Here is a 22,476-nt window from a genome sequence, read left to right as displayed (position 1 = left end):
TACCTTCTCTCCAGGGGGACCCAGGTTCCCAACACCTCCAGGGGGACCTTGTGGACCCTGGAAGAGGAATAGAAATAGGGATCATTGCTTATGGGAGGGGGGGCATGGGGGGGCAGAGCCTGGAGGAGGGCCTAAGGTCAGAGCAGTGAGACAGTGTGAGACCTTCCCAGGGTCCACCGGCTTCTCTTGGCATCTGAGATGAGACTAGAGTTCACAGTCTGGGGAAAGGGAGGCAGAGGACTGGCCACACTGATCTGGAGGGACAAGGGGCCAAGAGGACTCACATCAGCTCCATTGGGTCCAGCTGGGCCTCGAGGTCCTGGGGGCCCGGGGGGTCCCTGGAGAAAAGATACACATGATGGGAAGGGAAGTGAGAGAAAGCCGCCGTGGATGCACGTGAGTGGTGGAGGGTGAGGGAGGCAGAGGTCCTGGCGGGGAGGGAGGCAGCCAGGCCAGGGAATGGCATGCAGGGAGCTGGGAGTCGGAGGCAGTGGGCTGCTGGGGTGGGGGCTGGATGAGCAGGGGTGTGCCTAGCGGGTGGGGCTGGAATCAGTCGGGATCACACCCTATCAATGCGGTCCCACTCACCATAGGGCCCACGTCTCCTGTTTCTCCCTTCTCCCCCGAGGGGCCTGGCAAACCCTGCGCAGGTGTACACAGCACAGACCCAGGTGACCAAACCACCTGGAGCACAGCCCTCGGCAGAGGGGTCCCCCCCATACAGATCCCACGTACCCCCCACCACCCAGTCCTCTGCCCCCACCTCCCCAGACCTCCTTTGTCAGCAGGGGGCTGGGGGGCTGGGGGGGCTGGGGCGGACATCATCTCCAGCGTGAACCCATCTCTCAGCCCCTGTCTCCACCCCCCAACTCACCTGTAGACCAATGGGTCCTGGGGGCCCATTGAACCCTCTTGTTCCCTCATCACCTTTGGCTCCAAAGTGTCCCTGGGGACCCCGAGCTCCAGGCTCCCCATCTGCCCCCTGAGGTGGGAGGAGGGCAGGACAAGGACACAAAGATGGTCGTGGGTCAGGTGTGTTCTAGCCACAAGCCCCACACAGAGCCAGGCACCAGGGCTGGAGCCCCCCACTCCCACCGCCAACCCCATGGGCAGAGGGAAACTGAGGGCAGAATCAAGGCTGCACACAGGACATCGTCACTCACCGCAGCTCCAGGCTGCCCCACGGGACCAATGGGTCCAGGGGGTCCAGGAGGGCCCTGGGGGAGAAAGAAGAGTCAGAGATGCCAAGACGGGGAGAGACCAGGTGGGAATGAGGTTAAAGGCCAGAGGTGAAAAGTCAAAGGAATGGACACTTACATGTTCCCCCTTGTTCCCTTTAGTGCCCTTCTGTCCGGGGTCTCCCACCTCACCCTGGGGGTAGAAAGCAGGTGGGACATTAGAGGAAGGAGTGGGTGGGGCAGGGAGAATAAGCAGACAGGGATCTCAGGGCCAGACCAGCAATCTCATCGGGAAAGAAGACTGAGTCCAGGGTCTGTGTGCTCCCTCACCTTGTCTCCATCCTCTCCTGCCATGCCCGGGGGGCCAGCAGGGCCAGGAAGCCCCACAGGACCCTGCACCCCATCGCGGCCAGTCGGACCGATGGGGCCCTTCTCACCCTGTGAGAAATGAAGGAAGGAGTCATGACCCAGAGATGGCTGTCCCCCTCAAACACCCCTACAGGAAATCCCCCATAACCCATCAGCTCACAGACCCCTCCCCAGCATCTCCCCAGGGACCCCACACTCACCGGAACACCTTTCTCTCCTGCTGCTCCAGGGGGACCTTGCGGCCCTGGGCGCCCTGGGGGGCCAATGGGTCCCCCAGATCCTGCTGCACCTCGCTCCCCAGGGGAGCCCTGAGACAGGAGATAGAGTGAGACACCCCAAAGGAAGAGACCACAGCCCACCTACACCAGAGGACCACTGACCATGGTTCCCAGGAGAAGAGCCCAACATCAGATGCCTTATGGCTGACCCTTCCCGGTCCTGCAGCCCCCCCCAAACTCCAGATGCCGCACCGCATCCTTCCTCCCCTCTGCCCCCCAGGGACCCCAGACTTACTGCAGGGCCAGGGGGACCAGCCGGACCTTCATTTCCCTTCAAACCAAGTCCGCCCTATGAACCAGAAATCAGAGGCAACAGACATGAGACAGGAAGGGGGGACATGGGGTCCAGGAGACAAGCGGGGAAGGATGGGGGTGGGGAGACGGGAGTAGGGTGTCGCTGAGGGGTGCCGGGAAGCCTGCTGACTTATTACAGGCAGCCAGGTTGGAGTCACACTCACAGCAGTGCCAGGGAGGCCTCTTTCTCCCGGGAAGCCCCTCAGACCAGCGGGACCATCCTTCCCTGGGGCCCCAGGGGGCCCAGGGTCACCCTAAAAGGAAACAGAGGTGATGAGCCACTTCCACACTCCCAAACTGGGCAGAGAGATCTCTGTTCCCTCAAATCCCCATTTGCCTGTTCCCTTAGGCACCCCAACCCTAGACCCCCAAGTTCCCCCCTGCCGGGCCCCTTACTGACCTTTGTCCCTTCTTTTCCAGCTGTTCCAGTGAGTCCCTGCTCTCCAGGGGGTCCCGGGGGGCCTGGGTGACCTCGCTCCCCCATGGGCCCGGTTTCTCCTGCAGCTCCCTGGGAAAGAGACAGAGAGACTCCAATCTCAGAGCCTTCACCTCACTCTGTCCACCTTAAATTTTCCCTTAGAACCCCTTCATGTCTGCCCCAAAGCTCCTGGGAAATTCCCGGAGCTCTCCTAGGCCTCCGCTCTGGTTTTCATTCCCCGGTGTGGAGTAACCATACCACCTGGTGTCCCTGAGGGGACCTTCCTCTTCTCCAAGATGCGAGAAGATGAGAACTGGTCCAGGAAACAGACTGAAATTTGGGACCCCTGCTCCAAATCCCAGTCCCAGGGGCCCAGCTCAGTCAAAGGAGGGGCAGGGGCCCGTGACCGGGAAAAGGGAGAAGAGAGGCAGATAGACTAGCTCCAGGGTCTGGGGTCCTTTCCCTCCAGGGAGCAGGCATACCTGGGGTCCCACCACTCCTGGGGGGCCAGGGGGGCCGGTCTTCCCTTGGAAACCCTGAGAGAGGAAGAGAGGAGAGGGCAGTCAGAACACACAGTCAGGCGTGGACATTGTGGCACGGACCCCAGGCTCCCGGAGGGAGGGCAGGGTCACCACCAAGTCCTTGGCTGTGGTCTGAGCAGCACCGAGATGCGCTCCACTCAGCCAGGAGAACCTTCCCAGAGGGCCTTCGGGACAAGACAGCTCGGGAGTGAGGGTCTGAGGAGGCCGGGGCACCACTTACCACTTCTCCTCTCTGGCCTGGGTGTCCCGGCAGCCCATCCTTCCCAGGGGGGCCCTGGAAGAGGTTCAGATGTCAGGTGAGCTCTAGGCTGGGAAGGGGGATGGGGAAGGATTCACAGTACCAAGGCGGGTCAGAGGTCAGAGGTCAGCTTACTGGAGGTCCTTTGGGGCCAGGAAATCCGTTGGGGCCCTGAGGTCCAGGGAGACCCTAGAGACAAAGCTAGGTTGAGTCAGGAGAATGGGGAGGGGTGCTGGGCAAGGGGCCTCTCCCTGCGGTGAGAGGGAGCCGGCCCCACTCCGGCTCCCTGGGGAGCACTGGGGAACAGGGGGCTCAGGCCACACTCACCCTCTCTCCGGGGGGCCCGTGGGGGCCATCACCACCCGATGTTCCCTGTGGGGGAAACAGTCAGAGAGTGAGAGGAGATGCTTTCTAGTCAACTCTGAGGCCAGAGGAGTTGAGAGCAGCCGGGCTACAGGGCAGAGGGCGGGATGAGCCCTGCCAAGACCACCAACCTTAGCTCCAGACTTCCCGGTGGCACCTCGGGGTCCCCTCTGACCCCGTGGACCCTAGAGAGAGGACAGGGGCGTTGTCAGAAAAGCCCCGAAGCACCTCTTTGGATCTTGAGCCGCACGTCTCTCCCCTGCACTCACCGTGGGGCCACGTTCTCCCCGAGGCCCTGATTTGCCCGACACGCCCTGGTGGGAACGAAGCAGAAACAACACATCACCCAGGGCGTGAGGCCCCTGCTCCCAGAGCTGCCCCTCCCTCTGCCCCCCCAACCCTTCCCCAGCTTACACGGGCCCCCTTCTCTCCACTGGCTCCAGGAAAACCAGGAAATCCCAGAGACCCCTGGTGAGGATGGAGAAGGGGAAAAATTGACACGTCACAAAAGGGGAGGACCAAGGAAGGGCCAAGGGGGGTCAGGAGAGGTGGTGGAGGCAGCAGGGTGGGAGACCCGGGCTCTGCCAATAACTAGTGCTTCTGGCCTCTGTTCCCTCATCTGTAGAATGGGGGTGGGCTAAATTCTCTCTAGGGTCCCCCGCTGCTCTGTCAGTCTGTGCTTCCTGTAATTAGGGGTCAGGGAAGGGGAAAGGAGGAGGGGCACATGCGGGGCAACGAATCACCTTGGGACCCTGGCGTCCGGGGTAGCCAGGCAGACCAGGAACACCAAGCTTGCCCTGTGGATGGACAGGGAGCGATCAGGAGCGAGAGGAACCACGGATGCCGCTCCATCCCTGGAGATCCCAGCCCTCCCCCCTCCCAGAAAAGCCCCAGCCCCTGGCCCCTCATTTCCCACCTCCCAGGATGCCTGGCTTTTGTAACCTCTCCTTGCTGAGAGTGGATTTTCCCCGAACTCTAGTGCTGGAATCTCCCCTCCCCTGTGTCGTAAAATCTGCAGCTCCAGTCCTGCAGGCGCTGTGATCCGGCCCCTGCCTACCTGTCAACCTCAGCTCCATCTTCCCAGCACACAGTCCTGCTCCACCAAGACCGGCCCCCTTGCAGGCAGCACCCCCCCAGCCTCACTCCCTGGCTCCACTCTGCACTACCCCGGGCCCCCCCACAACCATCCACGCCTGCCCCCTGAGGCTTCAGGACCTATCTTGCCAAGGCAGCTGTGGAGCGGAAGTGGGGAGCAGGGGCTCTGCAGCCTGACTTTTGGGGCTCAAACCCTGGCTCTGGCCCTCACTGGCTGTGTGATGAACAAGTTTCTAAACCTCCTGATGCTTCAGGACTGTAGTAGCGCCCACCCCCCAGGACTGACAGGACAAGATGTCACGGTGCTGGCGCACGGTGAGGGCTTGGTGAGAGTTAGCTCTGAAGATGTCAGAGCTCACCTCCTCTCTGACTCTCTTCCTTCTCGGAATGCCTACTGCTTGGAGTCTGGACACATTTTCACTCTGCCCGGCACCTTCAGGTATCCTATGACGGCCTCTCTGCCCTGTCCCCATCAATCTGTTGTAAAGTCTTCACGACAGAGACTTTTCCTTAACTTCTTATGTATTCCCCCCGCTTCAACGCATCAGTGTCTAGGAGGCGCCATGTACACACAGAGGAGCATAATGCATGGTCATCTTTGATTGACTTGCAGACTTCAGCTGTCGGCACCCCACCCCAACCCTGATCCCAGCGCCCCGGGCCTCACCCCCTCCATGCCCTACAGCATGTAGACCAGACCCCTCACACCCTCCCCATCACCTTCTCGCCCATGAGCCCAGGGGGGCCAGGGTCTCCAGTGGGTCCAGTGCGTCCCTTCGGCCCCTCGGGACCATCCTCTCCCCTGGAACCAGGGACTCCAATCTCGCCCTGGGTGAGGGGGTTGGAGAGGTTAGTGATAGGGACTAGGGGAGGGGCTGAGCCCCGAAAGGAGAGGCAGGCCCCAGTGAGGCTGAGTGGGGTCGGTGGGGGTCCTCGAAGCTACTGCAGAACAGGGAGCCCCACAGGGGCAGGGAGTGTGCTGTGATTGGTGAGCCGGTGGGTCACGGAGCACGGGGTTGGGTTCCTGCTCAGATCAGGCTCTAGAGGGTGATCAGATCCTCTAAAGGGAGCCTGGAGATGAGGAGTCTGGGGTATTGGGGGGTGGGGGTGAAGGCTGGTAACTGGGGGCTCCAAAGGGGAGGATCATCAGCACTTAGAGTTGGGGGGCCACTGTGGGGATTTCTACTCACCCTGTCACCTTTCACACCCATGTCACCTTTGAACCCAGGAAAGCCATCCTCGCCCTGAGAAAGATTGGGGTGAAAGGACACCACAGATGATGGAGGGAGGGGGTGAGGCAGAGATGGACAGAAAGGCTGGTGTGGGGCAGGCGGAGGGGCTGGGAAGTTAGGGGCACATTGCTCACCTTTTCACCCTTGTGACCCTTCAGACCCCGAATTCCATCCACACCCTGGAATTAGAGTGGGGGATAGAGACTGAGAGATCAGGGGAGGAGGCTGGGCTGGCAGGACCAAGCTCCTGGGGCCCCAGCTGGCTCCCCTGACCCCAGCCTTTATCTCCCAGCCCGGTGGTTCGTTACCTTGACGCCTCGAGGTCCTGGGTATCCCAGAGGACCCTGAGGTCCAGATGGACCCTGGAAGAAGACAGAGAGGCATCAATAAAGGGGTCTCAGGGTGTCACCACGGGGGCGCCCTAGGGGTGGGGGAAATGGAGGTTACAACATTGGGGTCTGGAGAGGGTTGAGGGGTACGGGACAAAGGATTGTCAGAGCCGCGTGACGAGGTGAGGAAATCCCAGGGACTTGGAGCCCCAGGGTCTGGGTAGAGACTCCTCCAGGGGATGAGAGGAGGCGTGGAAGATCTCACCTGGTTTCCTTTGGTTCCAGGGGGACCTTCTTTGCCCGGGTGACCCTGGGGGTAGGGGAAGGAGAGCGTGACCACTGGCCCCTGTCACCTCCTGCACCCCTCCCTACACTTCTTCCACCCAAATGCCCCCCTGGGACCTAATGAAGCTGACCAACCATTGGCAGCACCACCAGTGACCTCCCAGTGCAAGGGACACACAGTACGGACACTCACTGAAGGTGCTTGAAAGTCATTTCCTGGGGTGGAAGGTCAAGGGGGATTTGTATTAAGAGGGGTGGCCACTCACCGGGGGTCCATCTGAGCCAGGCATGCCAGGAAGCCCTGGTTTCCCTCGAGGACCCTGCAGGGGGATGAGGAGGCTCAGTCCCAGCCAGATATTTGGGGCCCACCCTACACCCCGCCTTGGCCCATCCACCATTCCCCTGATCACTTAGTCACTTACCTTCTCTCCATGAGGGCCGATGGCACCCTGGGGCCCAGGGAGACCCTAGACACAGGAGGGAGAAGTCACAGGGGGCCCCCCAGGGGTGGGCCGCTCTCTCTGCAGCAGCCCCCATTCAGAGCGTGAGCAGCGAAGGCTTGAGACCCTTCATTTCCTGTCCCCACCCGGGATCTGGCCCACTGTGGAAGCCCAGGGGAAATCGCTGAAGTTGGGGAGGGGATGGACAGGACCACTCACCTGGGTCCCAGGAGTGCCCTGTTGTCCAGGAGGTCCTGGCTCTCCCTGGGGTCCCTAGAAACAGGCAACCAGGCAGGGGTCAGAAGGAGATGGTGACAGAACAAATAGGGCAGAGAGCCGAGTCCCGGCAGGGACAGCCGAGACGGCAGGCAGGGGGTCGAAATGGTGGCAAAGGGAACAGGACTTTGGCAGAGACCCCAGGGGCTAAGGGTCAGGTGGGGTCTCCATGCCCAGCACTCACCAAGCTTCCTTTGGGACCATGGGGGCCATCCATGCCTCGGACTCCCTGAAACACGAGAGGGGCATGAGCAGGCTGGAAGGCGGCCCTGGGCCCTGGAGGGACCTGTGGTTTCTGAGGCCAGGCCATCCCAGAGGGTGGGACGGGTCAGGCGCACAGCAGTTCATCCCAAACCTAAGCAAACACAGCCGGTCCGGATCCACAGGGCGTGGGTCTCTGGGGCTCTGGGACTGTGGGTTTGTGGGGGTTTGTTTTGTTTTCTTGAGGATTTTTTTTTTTTTTTTTTGGCTATGATGAGAGCCTTTGGTGCACTACAAGACATGGTCCCGCAAGGGCACCAGGGGGTGAAGACTGAAGCAGGGCTAGGTGGGGGCCAGGGAGGAGGAGCTGGAGGGGAGGGAGGAGGGAGGCAGTCAGGGAAGGTGGAGAGAGGGAGAGGGCAGGATCAGAAGCCAGGGACAGTCACTTACCGGGGGCCCAGGAACCCCAGGTGGACCTTTGGGGCCAAGGAGACCTCGAGTTCCCTGCATTCAGGTGAGGGGAAGATAGGACCAGCATGGGTGAGAGAAAACGTGTCCCTTTCATGCCCGTGTCCCTCCTCCGGCATCCCCAGAGCCACCCCCATCCCCAAACCCCTTGACACTCACCGACTCTCCAGGCAGCCCCCGAGGCCCAATCTCCCCATCGTCTCCCTGGAGGAGGAGGACGTGGTGAAGCAGGCTCAGCGTCCAGACCTCTCCCATACCCAGCCCCCACCCCTGCCCCCGCCGTCCACAACACTTACCCGATCTCCATCCTCGCCGGGGGGCCCAGGAAGGCCCTGGGCACCAGTATCACCCTGGAAAATGGTTGAACAGGTAAGAGGGGGTGCAGAGCCCCCAACACAGGCAGACACTGACTGTCTTCAGTTAACCAACCAATTTCCTTCACTGAGCTCCTGCTGGGACCCTCAGCCTCCTACCTCCCCTCCCCTCCACAGAAGATCTACCCCCTCATCACAACACACCATGCCCCTATACTCACCCTGTGTCCTTTCTCCCCAGGTAGCCCTGGGAGGCCATCAAATCCTCGGTCACCCTGGGGAGAAGAGGGGCAGCGTAGGTGAGGTCCCAGTCCCGTTCCCACCCCACCCCTCTCTACTGTGCCCTGAGTGGGGAGGGGTTATCCCTAAAAACAAACGAGCTCAGGTGGGGCTGGGAGTTGTGGGTGCCAGAGAGGGGCCCAAGCCTATTACCTTCACTCCAGGTTCCCCAGGCATCCCTCGGGCTCCATCAGCACCCGCTCGGCCCTGGGGGTGAAGGGGAGGTGTCAGAGCAAGAGGGGGCACAGTCCTCCACACCCTGTGCTCTGCCTCCCATCCCCCACCCACACCCATCCTACCCTCAGGTCACTCACCCTTCGCCCAGCCTTGCCAGGGGGGCCCATGAGGCCCTGAGGTCCTCTGGGGCCCTGGGAGGGAGAGGCAGGGGCAGGGTTAGTGGGTATAGACGGCGGGGGCACTGGTTTGGGGATCAGGTGGGTGGGGGCTGTCACCTGAGGTCCTAGGTCTCCAGATTCTCCTTTCAGTCCAGGACTCCCAGGTTGTCCCTGTGAGAGAGAAGAGAGGGTGGCTGTGCTGAAGGACACACCCATCGGTGGCCTCAGAGCCCTCCCCCAAAGAAGCAAAAGACTTGCAACTTGGTCCTTTTCCAGAACTATCCATACCCCCCACACAAATAAAGAATCCCCTATCCCAGCACCCCACTCACTCACCAAGGGTCCAGGGCGGCCCGTGTATCCCATGGGACCAGGGGGTCCTCGGAGCGCCAGCTGGGGGAGCAGGGGAGACGGAAGAGCTAAGCAAGAGGCAGCTGGAGAATTCCGGACCCCAGGTCACTTCCCAAAGTCACCCTTGTACCCCTGATCTTCATTCTACTGCCCTGTATCTTCCCCAACCTCCCTCTCAACCCCAAACCAACCCAGATCTCCGCCTGCCCTACATTCACTCCAACCTACCCTTCCAACTCTTCCTAGAGTCTTCCCCTTCCCACCACACCCCTCCCCCCACCAAGATCCCCCAGCCTTCCTCACCCGTGCCTGCTGCAGAATTGCCTGGGCCTGGGCCTCCTGTGCCGCCACTACGGGGCCCTTGTCACCCCCACCACTGCCAAACCGGAACTGTGGGCCAAGGAGAGAAGGTCTAGGGTCTTCCAGGAAATCCACATGACCCTCCCAGCCAGAGGCATCATCCAGCATGTCTGCCCCATCCCCCAGGTTCCAGGACCCCACTTCCCCCCATGCCCCCCTCCAGTGTCTCCCATGGGTTCCAGGTAGTCACTTAGAGGTTTTCAGAAACTCAACTCCTGTCCTCTTCCTCCACTCTTGAGCCTCTTCCTCCCCAAAGACCCTCCTTTGGTTCTAGACCCCCTGAAATTTAGGATTTTCTGCGCAATTCTAGATGCTCCATGTTTGGCTCCAGGTCATCTAATGAGGCCCTAAACCCTCCACCCCTAAGATCAATCTCTTTGGGTGGATGGTCTTTAGAGACTCCTCCTTGGCATTCCTGCTCCTCTGGTTCTTGGTGACACAACACAATTCTCCCTCCCTCCCCCCTCAGCTCGTTCCAAAGACCAGAAGACAACTCACTGGGAGCATGAGGGATGTGCCGGGAGGGCCAGGGGCCCCATCTGATCCAGGAAGCCCTGCTCGGCCAGGGGGGCCCTAGAGTGGGGGAAGAATGAGAAGGATACGGCCACAGGGGGTTGTTAGGGTCCTGGCATCATTTTGAAACCCTCCTCAACAGAATAAATATAGACTTCCCTACATCTTTCCCAAGCTCTCCCCACACCCCATGGAGAAAAATGACGGTGAGACACCACACTACTCCCCTCCCCAACCAGAGTCTACCTTCTTTTCTAATGAGAAATTACTGGGCATTGTACCCCTACCGGGTACCAGTGGCTCCTCTGCAGCCGTCCCCCCACCCCCACAGGATGTCCTCATACCCTCTCGCCTGGGTCTCCAACTGGACCTGGATTGCCTTGGATGCCAGGGGGACCAGGAAATCCCTGAAGAACACAAGAAGAGGGGGTAAGGTGTGGGCGTTCAGATAGAAGAGGGGTATGTGGCTAAGGGGTGGTCTCTACAGAAGAGATCTGAGGATCTGGGAGGCTTTGATTGGAAGGATGCTCTGAGTTCTAAGAAGGAGGCCTGGGCCTATGGGGGGAAGGCACAGGTGAGCACATAGGAAGCATCTCTGTGAAAAGAATGGAGGCTAGTGGGTCACAGCTAGAACTCACCGCAGGGCCTTCTGGACCAGGGGGCCCCTCCACTAGCATACCCTGTGGAGTCAAAGGTTAAAAGTCAGAGGGTATAGGGCTAGCACCCCCACCTGCTTCCCTTCATCCCACTGCCCTCAGCTCGGTGACCACGGTGACTTACAGGTTCCAGCACCGCAGGCTCCCCCTTCTCTCCTTTCAGCCCCCGGGGACCACGGGCAGCCTGAGAGAGACACATATGTAACCCCCAGGGGGGCCCGTAAGCATTCAAGACACCAGGACTGCCCCCATCCCGGTGGCAGTCTCAGGTCCTCTGGAGACCTCCTGACCCTATCCCCAAGTCCCCCCCTCCTCCTCTAAGACTCCCTCTTCACAGACCTCCCAGGTCTACCTAGGTAGACCTCAGGGCTCCCCTCCCCACAATTCCCAGCTCCACCTCAACAAACACAGTCTCCTCCTCTCCCTGAGAACCTCTCTCAGGAAGGTCCCCAGACACTTCCTGGGATTCCAAACCCCCAACCTTCCCAAACCCTCTTCTGGAGGACTGCACCTTATTCCCCAAACTCCCTGAGAACCTTAAGAAACCATCGACTTCCTCACCTTTACCCCATCTCACCAAATAAGAATATCTCTAAGATTGTGGATAGATTTTTACTTGGGTTTAGGGGAAGATCATGCACCCATATGAGGATCTGATGTAATCTATGGAGCCCTTCTCCAGAAAAGAAAAAGTGTACGCCCTTATGCACAGAATGTTACTTAGAGTTTCAAAGGGTTCACAAGTTTAAAACTCCCTGGAGATTAGACATTCATACTGTAAGTAGATCTGGAGAGCAGTCCCCACCGATATCTCAAACTTAGACCACATAACTGGACTTTGGAAAAATACAGCTCCTGGGCTCAGTTGCTCAAGCCCCGAGCCAAGCCCCTCAAGTCTTCCCAGTTCCTCTCCCAGCAAGGATGCTACACCCGTCCTCTGACCCTCATTTATACTTCAAGCCCACCCGTCGCCTCTCTTCCACACGTCCACTCAGATGCCCGCTCCCAACTCTGGGGCCAGAACCAAGATAAGGACAAGGAGAATGGAGGATATTCACCACCACCCCCCAACTCTCCCAACAAAGATCTTCAAAATGCCCCCTTCTACCTCCATCCTGATCAAACAACAGTGATCAATTTCCAAACTCTCCCATATCCCAGATCAACCCTAAATTTCCAGAAAGCAGCATAAGGGAAAGGCAGCAGAGGGTCAAGGGTGGAATTATTAGAGCAGGGAGGGTGGGATGAGGCAGCGGGGTAGAGGCAAAAGATGAAGTGAGTAGACAGGAAATACCCCACTGACAGGGAGTGGTTGAAAACATGGGACGCAATTAAGGGAGACAGAAAAAAGGGACAAACACTTGGAAGCAAAATGATGCCAGGGCCAAGAAAAATTAAACATGGCCAAGACGGCTAGCAAATGAACCAGATAAACAGGAAGTGGTGGGACAGACAGGAAGCAGCCAAGGAAAGAGGATCCAGGAAGTGGACCTTCAATAACAACATGGCTACCACAACCAAGAGAGAAAAGAAATTCACAAAACAGACAGAAAGTAACTCCGGGAAATGGATTATGACAATGAAAGGCAATTCTTCCAACAAACACAAACATCAAGGCTAGTACACACAGGAGGTGGCTGTGATAAATATCTAGGCCCACATGGAAACTTTATGATTTGGATGACCTGAGACACATAGGAAGCGGCTTATTATCAAAGTATAAGAGAGCATGAAAAACTAGAGCCAAAACACAAAGAATAAGTCCCTTCCCGTTCAATCTGACACAGTCACCAGAACGGATGCCATGACTGGAGAAGACAGGAGGGGAGCCATTGTAGAGAAGGAGAGAAGACAGGAGGGGACAGACAGGAAGTGGCCTGTAGGTTAGAAAATGTGATAGAGGAAGTTAGATCATTTGGCAGCAACATGGACAAGAAATTGTTTCGACCAAGAAGAAATGATCAAGACAGACGGAAAATGGACACAAGGTAGGGGCTTACTGACCAAAAGTTTTATAAAATCCAGCTTGATGGAGACAGGAAGTGACCAAGAAAGACAGAAAGTGGCCATAGGATTGAAAAAAAAAAAAGAAACCCAACAGCAACAACCAATTGCCCTGAACAGAAGGATCCATAGATTAAGACTTTTGGCAAGGGAAGGCAGGAAGTAACGTTTTCAAGCAACAGATACATCTTATGTGAACAGAAAATGGAAAACCACTAATGGGAAGTAGCTCACAGACAAGAGATAACAATCAAAAACAACAGGAAGCGATTCTTGTAGCTCCCACTGGAAGTCAAGGATGGAAGAGGAGCTCCTTTCACTTACGGCTCCCAAGTGGGCTGTCTCCGCAGAGAGTGCAGGGCCAAGCTCCGTCTCCTCACGAAAATCGTCCCCATAGCCATAGGTGTAATCGTAGGGCCCTGCTGTGGGGTCTGTGCCACCCTCCCCATATTCCTCTGTCAGGAACCTGTCAGCTGTGGAGGGGACCTGGAGATCTGTCTGCTCCTTCCCGGGGATGGGGAGGGAGAGGGGTAGACGGGGGCATTAGGGCTGAGAGGAGGTTCTCCCTGGACCCCAGGGTGTGACAACTTCCAGCCCAAAGGTTTCTGAAGGGTAACAGGGACTGGAGTTTTCCTCCCAAGAGCAAGGGGAGCCGTTGTAGAGAAGGGGGATGGCCATCAGAGCCCCCCAATGTGGAGGGAGGTCCAGAAAATGGGCCCGGTTGGAAGAAATGATGGGTAACAAGAAGGGTGGCCAGAGGGCTGGACACAGAGTGGACAGTCCATGGACATAATAATCGATGAAAGAATCCAAGGAATGACCAAAGAAATGGATGGAAAGAGGGGCAGAAGAGGAAAAGTGACAGCATTGGACAGAAAATGGCTCCTGGGAACAGAAATATGACAGAAAGTAAAACCATTTGACACCAACAGGGAGAGGAAGTTCCTCCAGAATCAAAGAATAATGGCAGGAGACATGGACACTGGAGAAAAATGAAGGTTCTGAAAGAGGAAAGCAGACCGATAGGTCCGGAGTGACCGGGAGACAGAAGGACACGAATGGAGATGACAAAGAGCCCTCCGGCCAGAGGAGGGGCTGGTTCATCAAGATGACATGGGGCAAGGAGAGTGGGTAACAGACGCCCACCGACCCAGCTAGGGCGAGGGTGGGGGATGGAGTTACCTCCTCAGTGGGTGGCAAGGGGCGTGACTCCAGGTTTCCTTCCTCTTCACCTGGGGTGGGGTCCTAACCCCAGGGGGAAGGTGTGGGGAGAGGAGCACAGGGCGGAAGGAAAGGAGAGAGGTTAGCGGAAAGGGAGGCCAAGCAGCAGTTCATCCCCCGGGGGGCAGTGTCTGTCTGTGCTGGGGGGTGGGGGCAATCTCAGATCTTGCAGCCCCTTAGGAGGGGGGGACGCTTTGGGGAGAGTGAATCTCCGAAGTCACAGAGGTTTGGGGGCAGAGATCTGGATGCCCCGGCTCTACCTGCCGGTAACCGCTGCCTCTGGTCCTGGGGGGGGCCCGGGCAGTGAGGGGAGCTGCCATCCGAGCTGGGCGCCGGGAGAGGGGAGGCTGGCCCCGAGCTGGGCCAGAACCTCCACTTCGAGAGGGGAACGCCTGCCCAGCCGCTGATCTCTTGGCAGGTGGGGTAGGCTTTCGGGGAGGGGTCCGACGCCCCCTGGGGGGAGGGGGAGCCCTGTGGTTGGGGCTTGGAGGCCACTGCAGCAGAGAGACACGGGAGGGGGCAGTGAGGAAACGCCCACAGTCTAAATACAAGGTGGCTCTCCCCGCATGTGGGGAGGGGAGGAAGGTGTCATAGATGTTTGCAAGGGGTGGTGGAGGGGAACCGGAGAAGTCCCTCAAGTTTACCTGATAATCAGGGGTGGTCACCGTAGTCATCACGTCGTAATAGGGGAGCTCGTAGTCATAGTAGAGAGACTCAATGGACTGGGGTTAGGGAAGGGGCGGTGGGAATAGGTGGGAAGGGGGGGCAGGCAGGTGAGGAGGTGGTGTGGGAGTTGGGGATGAAAGGAGGGGTGGGAGTCAGGAGAGAGAAGGGGTGGTGGGAAAGGGGGGTGGGTCCCACATGTGGGACAGAAGCAGACGTGATTAAGAGACTGACCCTCCAATCTTCAGGCCACTGACCCCTGTCACTGTCAAGACTCCACCCAATTCGTACCCTCCCTTCCCTTCCACCCCCCCAGTCCCTTATCCAGCACCTCCTCGTGCAGGGGGCCAGAGAGAGGGCCCCCGTATCCACACTTGCACAGACCTACTCTACCTCCTACTCCTTCCCCTCTTCCCCTCCTGGTCTTACCATTTCAACTTTCTCCCTGTTTCTGTCTCTCCCCTCCTCTGCTCTCCCATCCTCCGTCCCCAGCTCTCACCCCCACCCTCCATGGTCTCGCAATCTCTTAATTCAAGGAAGGGGGATGGAAAGCCCAAGGGCACAGTCCCAGGAAGACTAGCAGAGGAGGAGACACAAGGAGGGGACACGGCTCCCAGCCACGAATTCTTCATGACGACTTTTTATTTTTAAATGAAAATAAAAAGGTTGATGAATGAGGACTGGGGGTGGGGGGGTGTGATGAGAATAGAGGGTACAGCTGGGGAGGGGCACAAGGGAGGGGAGAACAGGAGCCCAAAATAGGATGGGGAGCTCTGGGACATTGGGGCAATTCCCCTGGGGAGATGTGAGGGTGTCTTCCCTCCCTGGGACGTGCTGCAGTTTGGGGTTCACCAGCTCCCTCACCTGTCGCTGGGGTTCCTGGTTTTGTGACCTATGAAGTCTTGGTGGTTGCTGCTTCGGAGATCTCTGGGCTCTGTGAGACTGTTGTCTCTGAGGTCTCTCCCTCCAACCCCCCTCACACTCCAGCTCCTTCTGTTCACAGGATTCATAGGCAGCTTGCACCCCCGGAACGATGGCAAGCTCCTGAACATCACCCTACAAAGACAAGAGGAAGGGACACCAATGGAGGGAGGCAGAGTGGGCTTCCAAGAGACACAGGGTAGAGTCTGGGACACGGGGTCGGAGGCCAATCCAAGATAAGACTATATAATGGAGAAGGTCATTACCAGCCCTCCCATATGCACAGTGCTTTTCAGTTTTCAAAGGACCTTCTCGTTCATAATCCCATTGAACCTTCACAACAACTGGACAGTTGGACAAGGATTGAAGTCAGTAGGACAAGGATCTTTATGCCTATTTTCCAAGCACATTCCATTCATAAAATTTCAAAGAGACAATGACTGGCCCAAGGTCACTCGAAGTGGTAGAATCAGGACTAGAATTCAAGCCTTCCAAGTGTAAGTTCAACTCTTGGCCTACACCCTGCCCATGTGGCCATGCATGAGCCTGTTCACAAGGGCTTCTGGAGACAGTGGTCCAACCTTAGTTGCTTTGACCTTCCAATGACAGCGACGATGAGAAGTCTCAGGATCTCTGGAAATGGGGGGAAGACAGTTCTGATTTCCAGTGGCATTTATTTGGGCCCACATGTGGTGATAAGCACACCCTGCATTGTATTCTAGTTTGGGGATACTGTCTCATCTCCACAGTGGAACTGGTAGTTCCTTGGGATGATAGAGATCTGATATTATTCTTCTGTGTTCTCCCTTAGTGTTGGGCCAGCAGGTGTTCAGAAAATGTTGACTGGCTGGGTGGGTGAATGGACAGATGGATGGCTGGATGGACAGATGGGTGGGTGGGTGGGTGGGTGAATGAGGGCTCGAGCACTTGACTGAATGGGAGCGTTGATGGATGGTGAATGTCTGTGTGGGTGGACTGGTGGGTCAATAAATGGGAGGTGCAGGGTAGATACCAACAGTGTGTCGGTAGATGGATGGAAGTGAAGAAATGGTAGGGTGGAGAGTGCGGTGGGTAAATGAGTTGCTAGCTGCATGCATGTATCCTATGCATGGGTAGACGGGGTGGGTGAGTGGATGGATGAGTGAATAGGTGGATGGATGGGTTAAAGAGGATGGATGGACAGAAGGATAGCTGAATAGATGGGTGGTTTACAGGAGGGAGTGACTGAGCAGGGGAAGAATGGGCAGGTGGGAGAATACAAGACTGAATGCTTGAGTGGGTGGGTGAGTGTGTGAATGGATACGTGGGTGAATAGATGTGAATAGATCTGCCGATGGATCAGTTGAAGGGATGGATGGATGGGTGGACTAATGAAAACTGAGTGACAGAATAAGTGACTGTGGACAATCCTGCCACATAAGTGGGCACCTAATTCTCCTACAGAAAAAAAAAAATTAGCCCTGAAGATAGAAAATGGAAATATAAATTTATGAAAGGAAAAGTGAAGGGTAGGACATAGGAAGACAGAGTACTGAGGTCAGAAGGGGAGTGGATACAAGGCATAGGACCAGAAGTCACTCCTCTCTCTGGCTGCTCTGGTTACCTCAAAGACTTCTTCATCCAGGATCTGAGCACCAAAGATGATCACGCCTCGGGTGTCCAATACTGGATGAGCACTTCGGGGGAGGGGCCGGGTGACTCGCTTCTTGCAATCAATTATGAGGGTGACCGACTGGCCCTTCACAGCCACAGCCACACGGTGCCATCTGGTCATAGGGACAGGGAGGCGGGAGGTTCAAGCAACTGACTGAAGGGGGGAAAGTCAAGAGGGCTGAGCAGCCCTTGATGGAAGGGTTGACAAGTCAATGATAACAATAGTAGTAATCACAGTTAACTACCATGTACCGAGGGCTTACAATACACCAGGCACCATCCCATCACTTTCTCATTTGATTCTCACAGTTCTATTGTCCCTATTTTTCAGACATAGAAACCAAGGCTCAAAAAAGTCAAGGAACTTGCCCAAGGTACAAGCTAGTCCTACTTGCAAGGATTTAAACTCTAAAGCCCAAACTCTGGGCTAGAAGTGACTAGGCAGAAGTTTGGGCAGTGGGTAAGTGAGTGGTGGCCCACAGGGTCGGCAGGGTTTCCTAGATTAGGGCATGGGGGCTCTGCGGGCAGGGGCCAGAGGGGAGCTCCTGAAAGGGTAGGCCAGACAGGCCAGAGGAGCAAACTGACTTACTTGCCATCTGCTAGGCTGAGGCCTCGGAAGACGGGCTGAGCAGGAGGTTGAGGCCGTCCAGTCTGGTCCTCGTACAGGAAGCGGACAGGTTGGCCGAGCTCCAGACCCAGTTGTCGGACACCCTGGGCACTATAGACAGTCAGGAGGGGAGCCTGGAGGCCAGGGCGGGTCCGGACAGCAGTCAGTAGAGAGAAGTCTTTGGGAAAGCCTCCTGGTACCGGAGAGACATACACAGGTGGAGTGAGAGGCAAAGCGAGACATTAACCCCTTCCCTTCTCGTGTCTGATCCCAGACCCTGCCCTGTGACCTCGGCCAACTTTCCCTCCTCCAGCGTGTCACCCATACCTGGGAAGAGCTGGCGGGTGGGTGCACTGAGCTGGGCGGGTCGGGACACTCGGTAAGCCACATCAGCTGGACAAATGCCTCTCGCCCTCCGGACACCGTCAGGGAGGGAGGGGAACCTCAGGGCCCACAGCACGTCCACAGGGGCTGCACCTGGGAGAGTCCACGAGGGTCAGGGGAAGGGACACACTCTCAGGAGGGCCCACACAGGGGACATTTGGGGTCTAGAGCTCAGCTTCCTGGGGCTCAAACTCCTTGGAAGATAAAAGTCACCTCTCCCTTACTTGCTCCTGAACGGGGCCTGAATGGATGGAAAACGAAAGTCACCTGGAAAAGGGCAGCGCTGAGCCGGTATTCAGCTCCCTGCCCACCACTGTCCCCGCCTCCCAGCCTCTGTCTCTGTCACTCCCTCCCTATCTCCGTCCTTCAGCCTATGAATCTCTCTCTATTCTCTCTTAACCTCTCCGTCCCAACTCTGCCTTCCCTTTACTCTAGCTCTGTCACGCTTACTCTCTCTGTCTCTGTATCTATGGGTCTTTCTCTCTCCCCGGCTCTTCTGTCTTCCTCCGTTTCCCTCACACTCTACCCAACTTTTCCTTTCTCCCTCTCTTCCTCCCTTTCCGTGTCTCTTGGTCTCTGGGTCTCTGGCCTCAGTCCCATGTCTCCAGCATAAACAACATCTGGGCAAACGATCATCCTGGGCACGGGAGGTGCAGGGGGGCCACGAGGGAGGGAACAGAGAGGCAGCTCTGTGGGGAGGGGACTGCAAGCTGCTGGGGTTCCCGTGTTTGGGGAGGTGGGGACACCTCTGACCATGCAGAGGAAGGAGATACAAGAAAGGGCCAACCCAGGAGCTGGTGCCCCTGGCTTGGGAGATGGGCTGGGGTGCAGGGGCGGGTGGGGAGCCTGAAGCTGCCACGCAGAGCCGGAGCAGGTCCAGGGCCTGGAGCCACACATCTGTGGATCCCATCAGGGTCCTTTGCCCAAAACCCGGGCAAGCTCCCCACACCTGGAACTTCGACCGTGCCCGCCCCGCCCCGCCCCCCCCCCCCCCCCGCCACGGTCCAAAGATTCAAGGCCCGGGCCACCAGCCCTATCCCCCTAGAACTTGGCTTCTGAGGGTTCAAACTCCTGAGAAGACAGAGGTCGCCTCTTCCTCACTTGCTCCCCAATACACATACTTCTCACTCCATCATCTCCATTGGAAAAATCCCAAAGAAAGTTCCAGCAAAACCCTCATATAAGTGTGGGGCAGGGCAGGGGCCAGAGTGATCAGGAGAGCAGAGCTGGGTGGGGCGGGTGAGGTGGGGTGGGCAGGCAGAGAAAAGGCCCTTTGAGTCCAGGAGCCGGGAAACCACGGCCTTGCCCCCTCCCACCCCCCTGCCCTAGCCTGGCCCCCACGTGTGGCAGCTCCGCAAACACCAACACACAAGGGCCGCTTTGAGAGACGAAGGGTAAGTGAGACAGAGACACAGAGACCCCAGGCCAAGGAGACCTCAGAGGGCCCCACCCTCCACCAAACCCCAGAAGAGCACAGTTCCATCCTATAGACAACCTACCCACAGGTCTGCCCACCCATCTTCCCACTTCAAGCTACATACGTGCCCCACTGTCTCTGGCCTCAATCTGCCCCAGTCTCCCCACTGGTGGCCCCATCACCCCCACCACTCTACCTCTGGCCCCCCAAACACCCCTTTCTTTACTCTGATGAATTCCACACTAACCTATTTCCCGCTAGAGTCCCACCTCTACCCACTCAACCCCCAAATAAGAGACAGTCATCTCAGCCATCCCCCTGCCTCCATGTTAAAGGTCCCCTTTTCTCCCTAAAAAAGACTCCTAGAGTCTACAGACATCCCACACTTCAATTTTCTGTCCCTGAGCCGCATGCTCCTCGTATCTTGAAAGTTCTTCCTTCCGTAATCTAATCTAATCCTTTATGCTGCTTTTCTGACCATCTTGTCTCCAAAGCAGAGAAGAAATGAATAGTCAAGTTATATGCAAATCAGCCTCCAGTGTTTCCACGGGGGGAGGGGGCTTGCTCCAGCCTGCCTAGTACCCAGGTACTCCCAGCCTCCTCCCCTCCAACATCAAACCCCCTCTCCTAGGAACCAGGACTTCTGGATCCTGGGAAAAAGAAGGAAAAGATTGGGATTGTGGATGCCAGGGTCCCAGGGGAGCCCGGCTGGCCAGAGGGGGAGGGGCGGGGCAGGAATGCAAAGAGTTGGCTCCTGCCTCAGACACCTGATCCTGGCCTGTCCAGCGGCCGTCCTGTTGGCAGCCAGCCCCAATGCTCCCCAGAGCCAGCCGCGTGGCAGCATCGAGGGCACGGGGAGGGGGAAGGGGATCCTGTCGGGGAAGCTGATGGGACAAATAGTACAGGTATCCCTTCTTTCTCTACTTTCGAGGCTCTGCTCTGACCAAGGATGCTCCCCCCCTCACCCCAGAGATACAGACAGAGAGACAGAAGACAGACATGCGCCTCTCACTCATCAACACTGGCATCTAGCCCTGACTCCAGCACCAGCTGGACCACAGTGGCCCTGCTGGAGGACCCCACCATCCAGCCCCACTCACCGCCCTCAGGTGATGCTCCGCCATTCAACCTTACCCGCCCTCCACCAGTCACTTCAAGGAGGGAAAGAGATCCCCACCCCGGCTCCAAGGATCCTAGGTGTCCTGCCCTCCAGTCTGGACCCCTGACCCCCCCAAATCCCATTCTTGGACCCAGAAGCTCCCCCCTGCTCCCCAGGCATCAGCTGTCCCCTGTCCCGAGGTGTGCGGAGATTCCGATGACCCAGGCGCTGGGACTCCCCTTACCTGCCCAGGCGTGGGCCGCGCTCAGGCCCAGCAACAGCGGTACCAGCAGGAGGAGGCGATGGCAGCGGCTGCACCGCTCCATAGCTGGCGCCCGGAACGCCAGGTCCCAGGGACAGCCGGAGGCGCCGGACACCCCGACGCTGGCAGGAGACAGCGAGCAGGCTCGCACGCCGGGGTCCCGGGGAAGTCGGAGGCTGCCGGGTGGCGACAGCTCTCAGTGACCCAGCTCCATGCAGCGAGGCGCCGTCGGGGCTCCGGCGCTGCTCCCTCCTCGGTGGCCGCCGCTCCTGTGTGTCCCCGGCCACCCCGGCAGCCCAGAGCCCCCACCCCGCTCCCGCCCCCGGCCCAGCCCCTGCCTCCAGCCGCCCGCCCACAGCCACCGAGGGAAACCCCACCCCCGATCTCCACCTGGTGTGGGGGTGCGAGTGGGAACCCTCCCTCGCTGACCCTCGGACTGCTCTCCTCTGCTTCTCGCAGAGACTCAGTGGCCTGTACCTTAGGATTCTCTTTTCGGGAACCCCAATATCTCTTCCCCAGTCTCTTTCTTTGGGGGGGCCCAGACGTCCAGTCACAACACCCCTTCTCGTTACTCCCCCTTGGGGGCCCAGAGCCCCCTTTCAGCAGAGTCTGGGGCGGGATTTACAGCACAGTGGGAGGGGAGAGGCGGACCTGGGGGTCGCTACCTCCCCTCACCTCGTCGGGTCTCCATAATTATTTCCCCTCGGCCCGGCCCGCCCGCTGTAATTACAGAGCCTGGCCCGGGGCACGGTATTTATAGACACGGCTATAGATAGCGACTGGGGACCTGCAACCGACGGCCGCGGGGAGCGGGGGTGGGGGGCGAGGCGGGAGGGCCGTTAGGGGGGAGGCCAGAGCCTGGACAGACCCACACACAGGCTAATCAGGTCCCAAGGGATGGAAGTAGGGGGACGACGTAACGGCGCCCGGGAGCCCAGGTGGAAAGGCACCCAGTGGAGAGGCGGGGGCGCGGGGGGCCGCCGACACTGGTTGGCAGAGTACGGGAAACGGGGTCACTCGGGGACGAGGCCGCCTCCAGGCGGGCAACACAGGAGTAAGCCGCGGCGCTCGGCGCCCAGTGCGCCCCCACGAGCGGGCACGGCGCCGGGTCTGCCCGGAGCCCGCGGCGCGGCCGGAGGGAAGCCCGGAGCGAGCCGAGGCGCCGCCGCCCGCTGGCGCTGGGGAGGGCGCCCGCGAACAAGGCGCCTTTGAGAGTCAGCCGCCCCCATCCCTCCGGCCGGCCCCGCCCCCAGGCTGGCACACCCTCTCCCCCCACCTCCGCGACAAAGCACGCCTTGTGTCCCCCACCCTGCGCCCGCCTCCGAGGCCCCAGGGAACTTAGGCGGCGGCGGCGGCGTCCAGGGAGCCGGTCCGGAGCTCCCGACCGGATACCCTCCCACACGCGGCCCGGTGCGGCGCTGCCCCCACCCC

The 22,476-nt window shown here is 58.5% G+C and overlaps 1 protein-coding gene across 1 annotated transcript in view; it reads right to left on the bottom strand.

The window, feature by feature from the left end:
• Positions 1-21,150, bottom strand: part of COL11A2 (collagen type XI alpha 2 chain) — a 28,519-nt gene extending 7,369 nt beyond the window's left edge. The window contains exons 1-49 of the mRNA XM_082662751.1: positions 21,028-21,150; positions 18,211-18,360; positions 17,866-18,076; positions 17,227-17,389; positions 15,567-15,758; positions 14,684-14,761; positions 14,001-14,063; positions 13,143-13,322; positions 10,939-10,998; positions 10,797-10,838; positions 10,503-10,565; positions 10,144-10,218; positions 9,589-9,675; positions 9,271-9,327; positions 9,052-9,105; positions 8,914-8,967; positions 8,753-8,806; positions 8,542-8,595; positions 8,303-8,356; positions 8,166-8,210; positions 7,989-8,042; positions 7,522-7,566; positions 7,281-7,334; positions 7,044-7,088; positions 6,888-6,941; positions 6,602-6,646; positions 6,316-6,369; positions 6,142-6,186; positions 5,966-6,019; positions 5,496-5,603; positions 4,424-4,477; positions 4,095-4,148; positions 3,950-3,994; positions 3,812-3,865; positions 3,645-3,689; positions 3,453-3,506; positions 3,300-3,353; positions 3,020-3,073; positions 2,520-2,627; positions 2,284-2,373; positions 2,061-2,114; positions 1,748-1,855; positions 1,509-1,616; positions 1,318-1,371; positions 1,164-1,217; positions 875-982; positions 589-642; positions 285-338; positions 4-57 (exon numbers count right to left, since the gene is read on the bottom strand). Coding sequence (XP_082518877.1) covers positions 4-57; positions 285-338; positions 589-642; positions 875-982; positions 1,164-1,217; positions 1,318-1,371; positions 1,509-1,616; positions 1,748-1,855; positions 2,061-2,114; positions 2,284-2,373; positions 2,520-2,627; positions 3,020-3,073; positions 3,300-3,353; positions 3,453-3,506; positions 3,645-3,689; positions 3,812-3,865; positions 3,950-3,994; positions 4,095-4,148; positions 4,424-4,477; positions 5,496-5,603; positions 5,966-6,019; positions 6,142-6,186; positions 6,316-6,369; positions 6,602-6,646; positions 6,888-6,941; positions 7,044-7,088; positions 7,281-7,334; positions 7,522-7,566; positions 7,989-8,042; positions 8,166-8,210; positions 8,303-8,356; positions 8,542-8,595; positions 8,753-8,806; positions 8,914-8,967; positions 9,052-9,105; positions 9,271-9,327; positions 9,589-9,675; positions 10,144-10,218; positions 10,503-10,565; positions 10,797-10,838; positions 10,939-10,998; positions 13,143-13,322; positions 14,001-14,063; positions 14,684-14,761; positions 15,567-15,758; positions 17,227-17,389; positions 17,866-18,076; positions 18,211-18,360; positions 21,028-21,109 — 3,636 coding nt within the window. The 5' untranslated portion in view covers positions 21,110-21,150. The remainder of the gene's footprint in view (positions 1-3; positions 58-284; positions 339-588; positions 643-874; positions 983-1,163; positions 1,218-1,317; positions 1,372-1,508; positions 1,617-1,747; positions 1,856-2,060; positions 2,115-2,283; positions 2,374-2,519; positions 2,628-3,019; positions 3,074-3,299; positions 3,354-3,452; positions 3,507-3,644; positions 3,690-3,811; positions 3,866-3,949; positions 3,995-4,094; positions 4,149-4,423; positions 4,478-5,495; positions 5,604-5,965; positions 6,020-6,141; positions 6,187-6,315; positions 6,370-6,601; positions 6,647-6,887; positions 6,942-7,043; positions 7,089-7,280; positions 7,335-7,521; positions 7,567-7,988; positions 8,043-8,165; positions 8,211-8,302; positions 8,357-8,541; positions 8,596-8,752; positions 8,807-8,913; positions 8,968-9,051; positions 9,106-9,270; positions 9,328-9,588; positions 9,676-10,143; positions 10,219-10,502; positions 10,566-10,796; positions 10,839-10,938; positions 10,999-13,142; positions 13,323-14,000; positions 14,064-14,683; positions 14,762-15,566; positions 15,759-17,226; positions 17,390-17,865; positions 18,077-18,210; positions 18,361-21,027) is intronic.
• Between the last annotated feature and the right edge of the window lie 1,326 nt (positions 21,151-22,476).

The sequence above is a fragment of the Grampus griseus genome, assembly GCF_964374135.1.
Source record: "Grampus griseus genome assembly, chromosome: 10".
Lineage (NCBI taxonomy): Eukaryota > Metazoa > Chordata > Mammalia > Artiodactyla > Delphinidae > Grampus > Grampus griseus.
The sequence above is the reverse complement of the archived record's forward strand: the minus strand, read 5'-3'. Positions and strand labels throughout refer to the sequence as shown.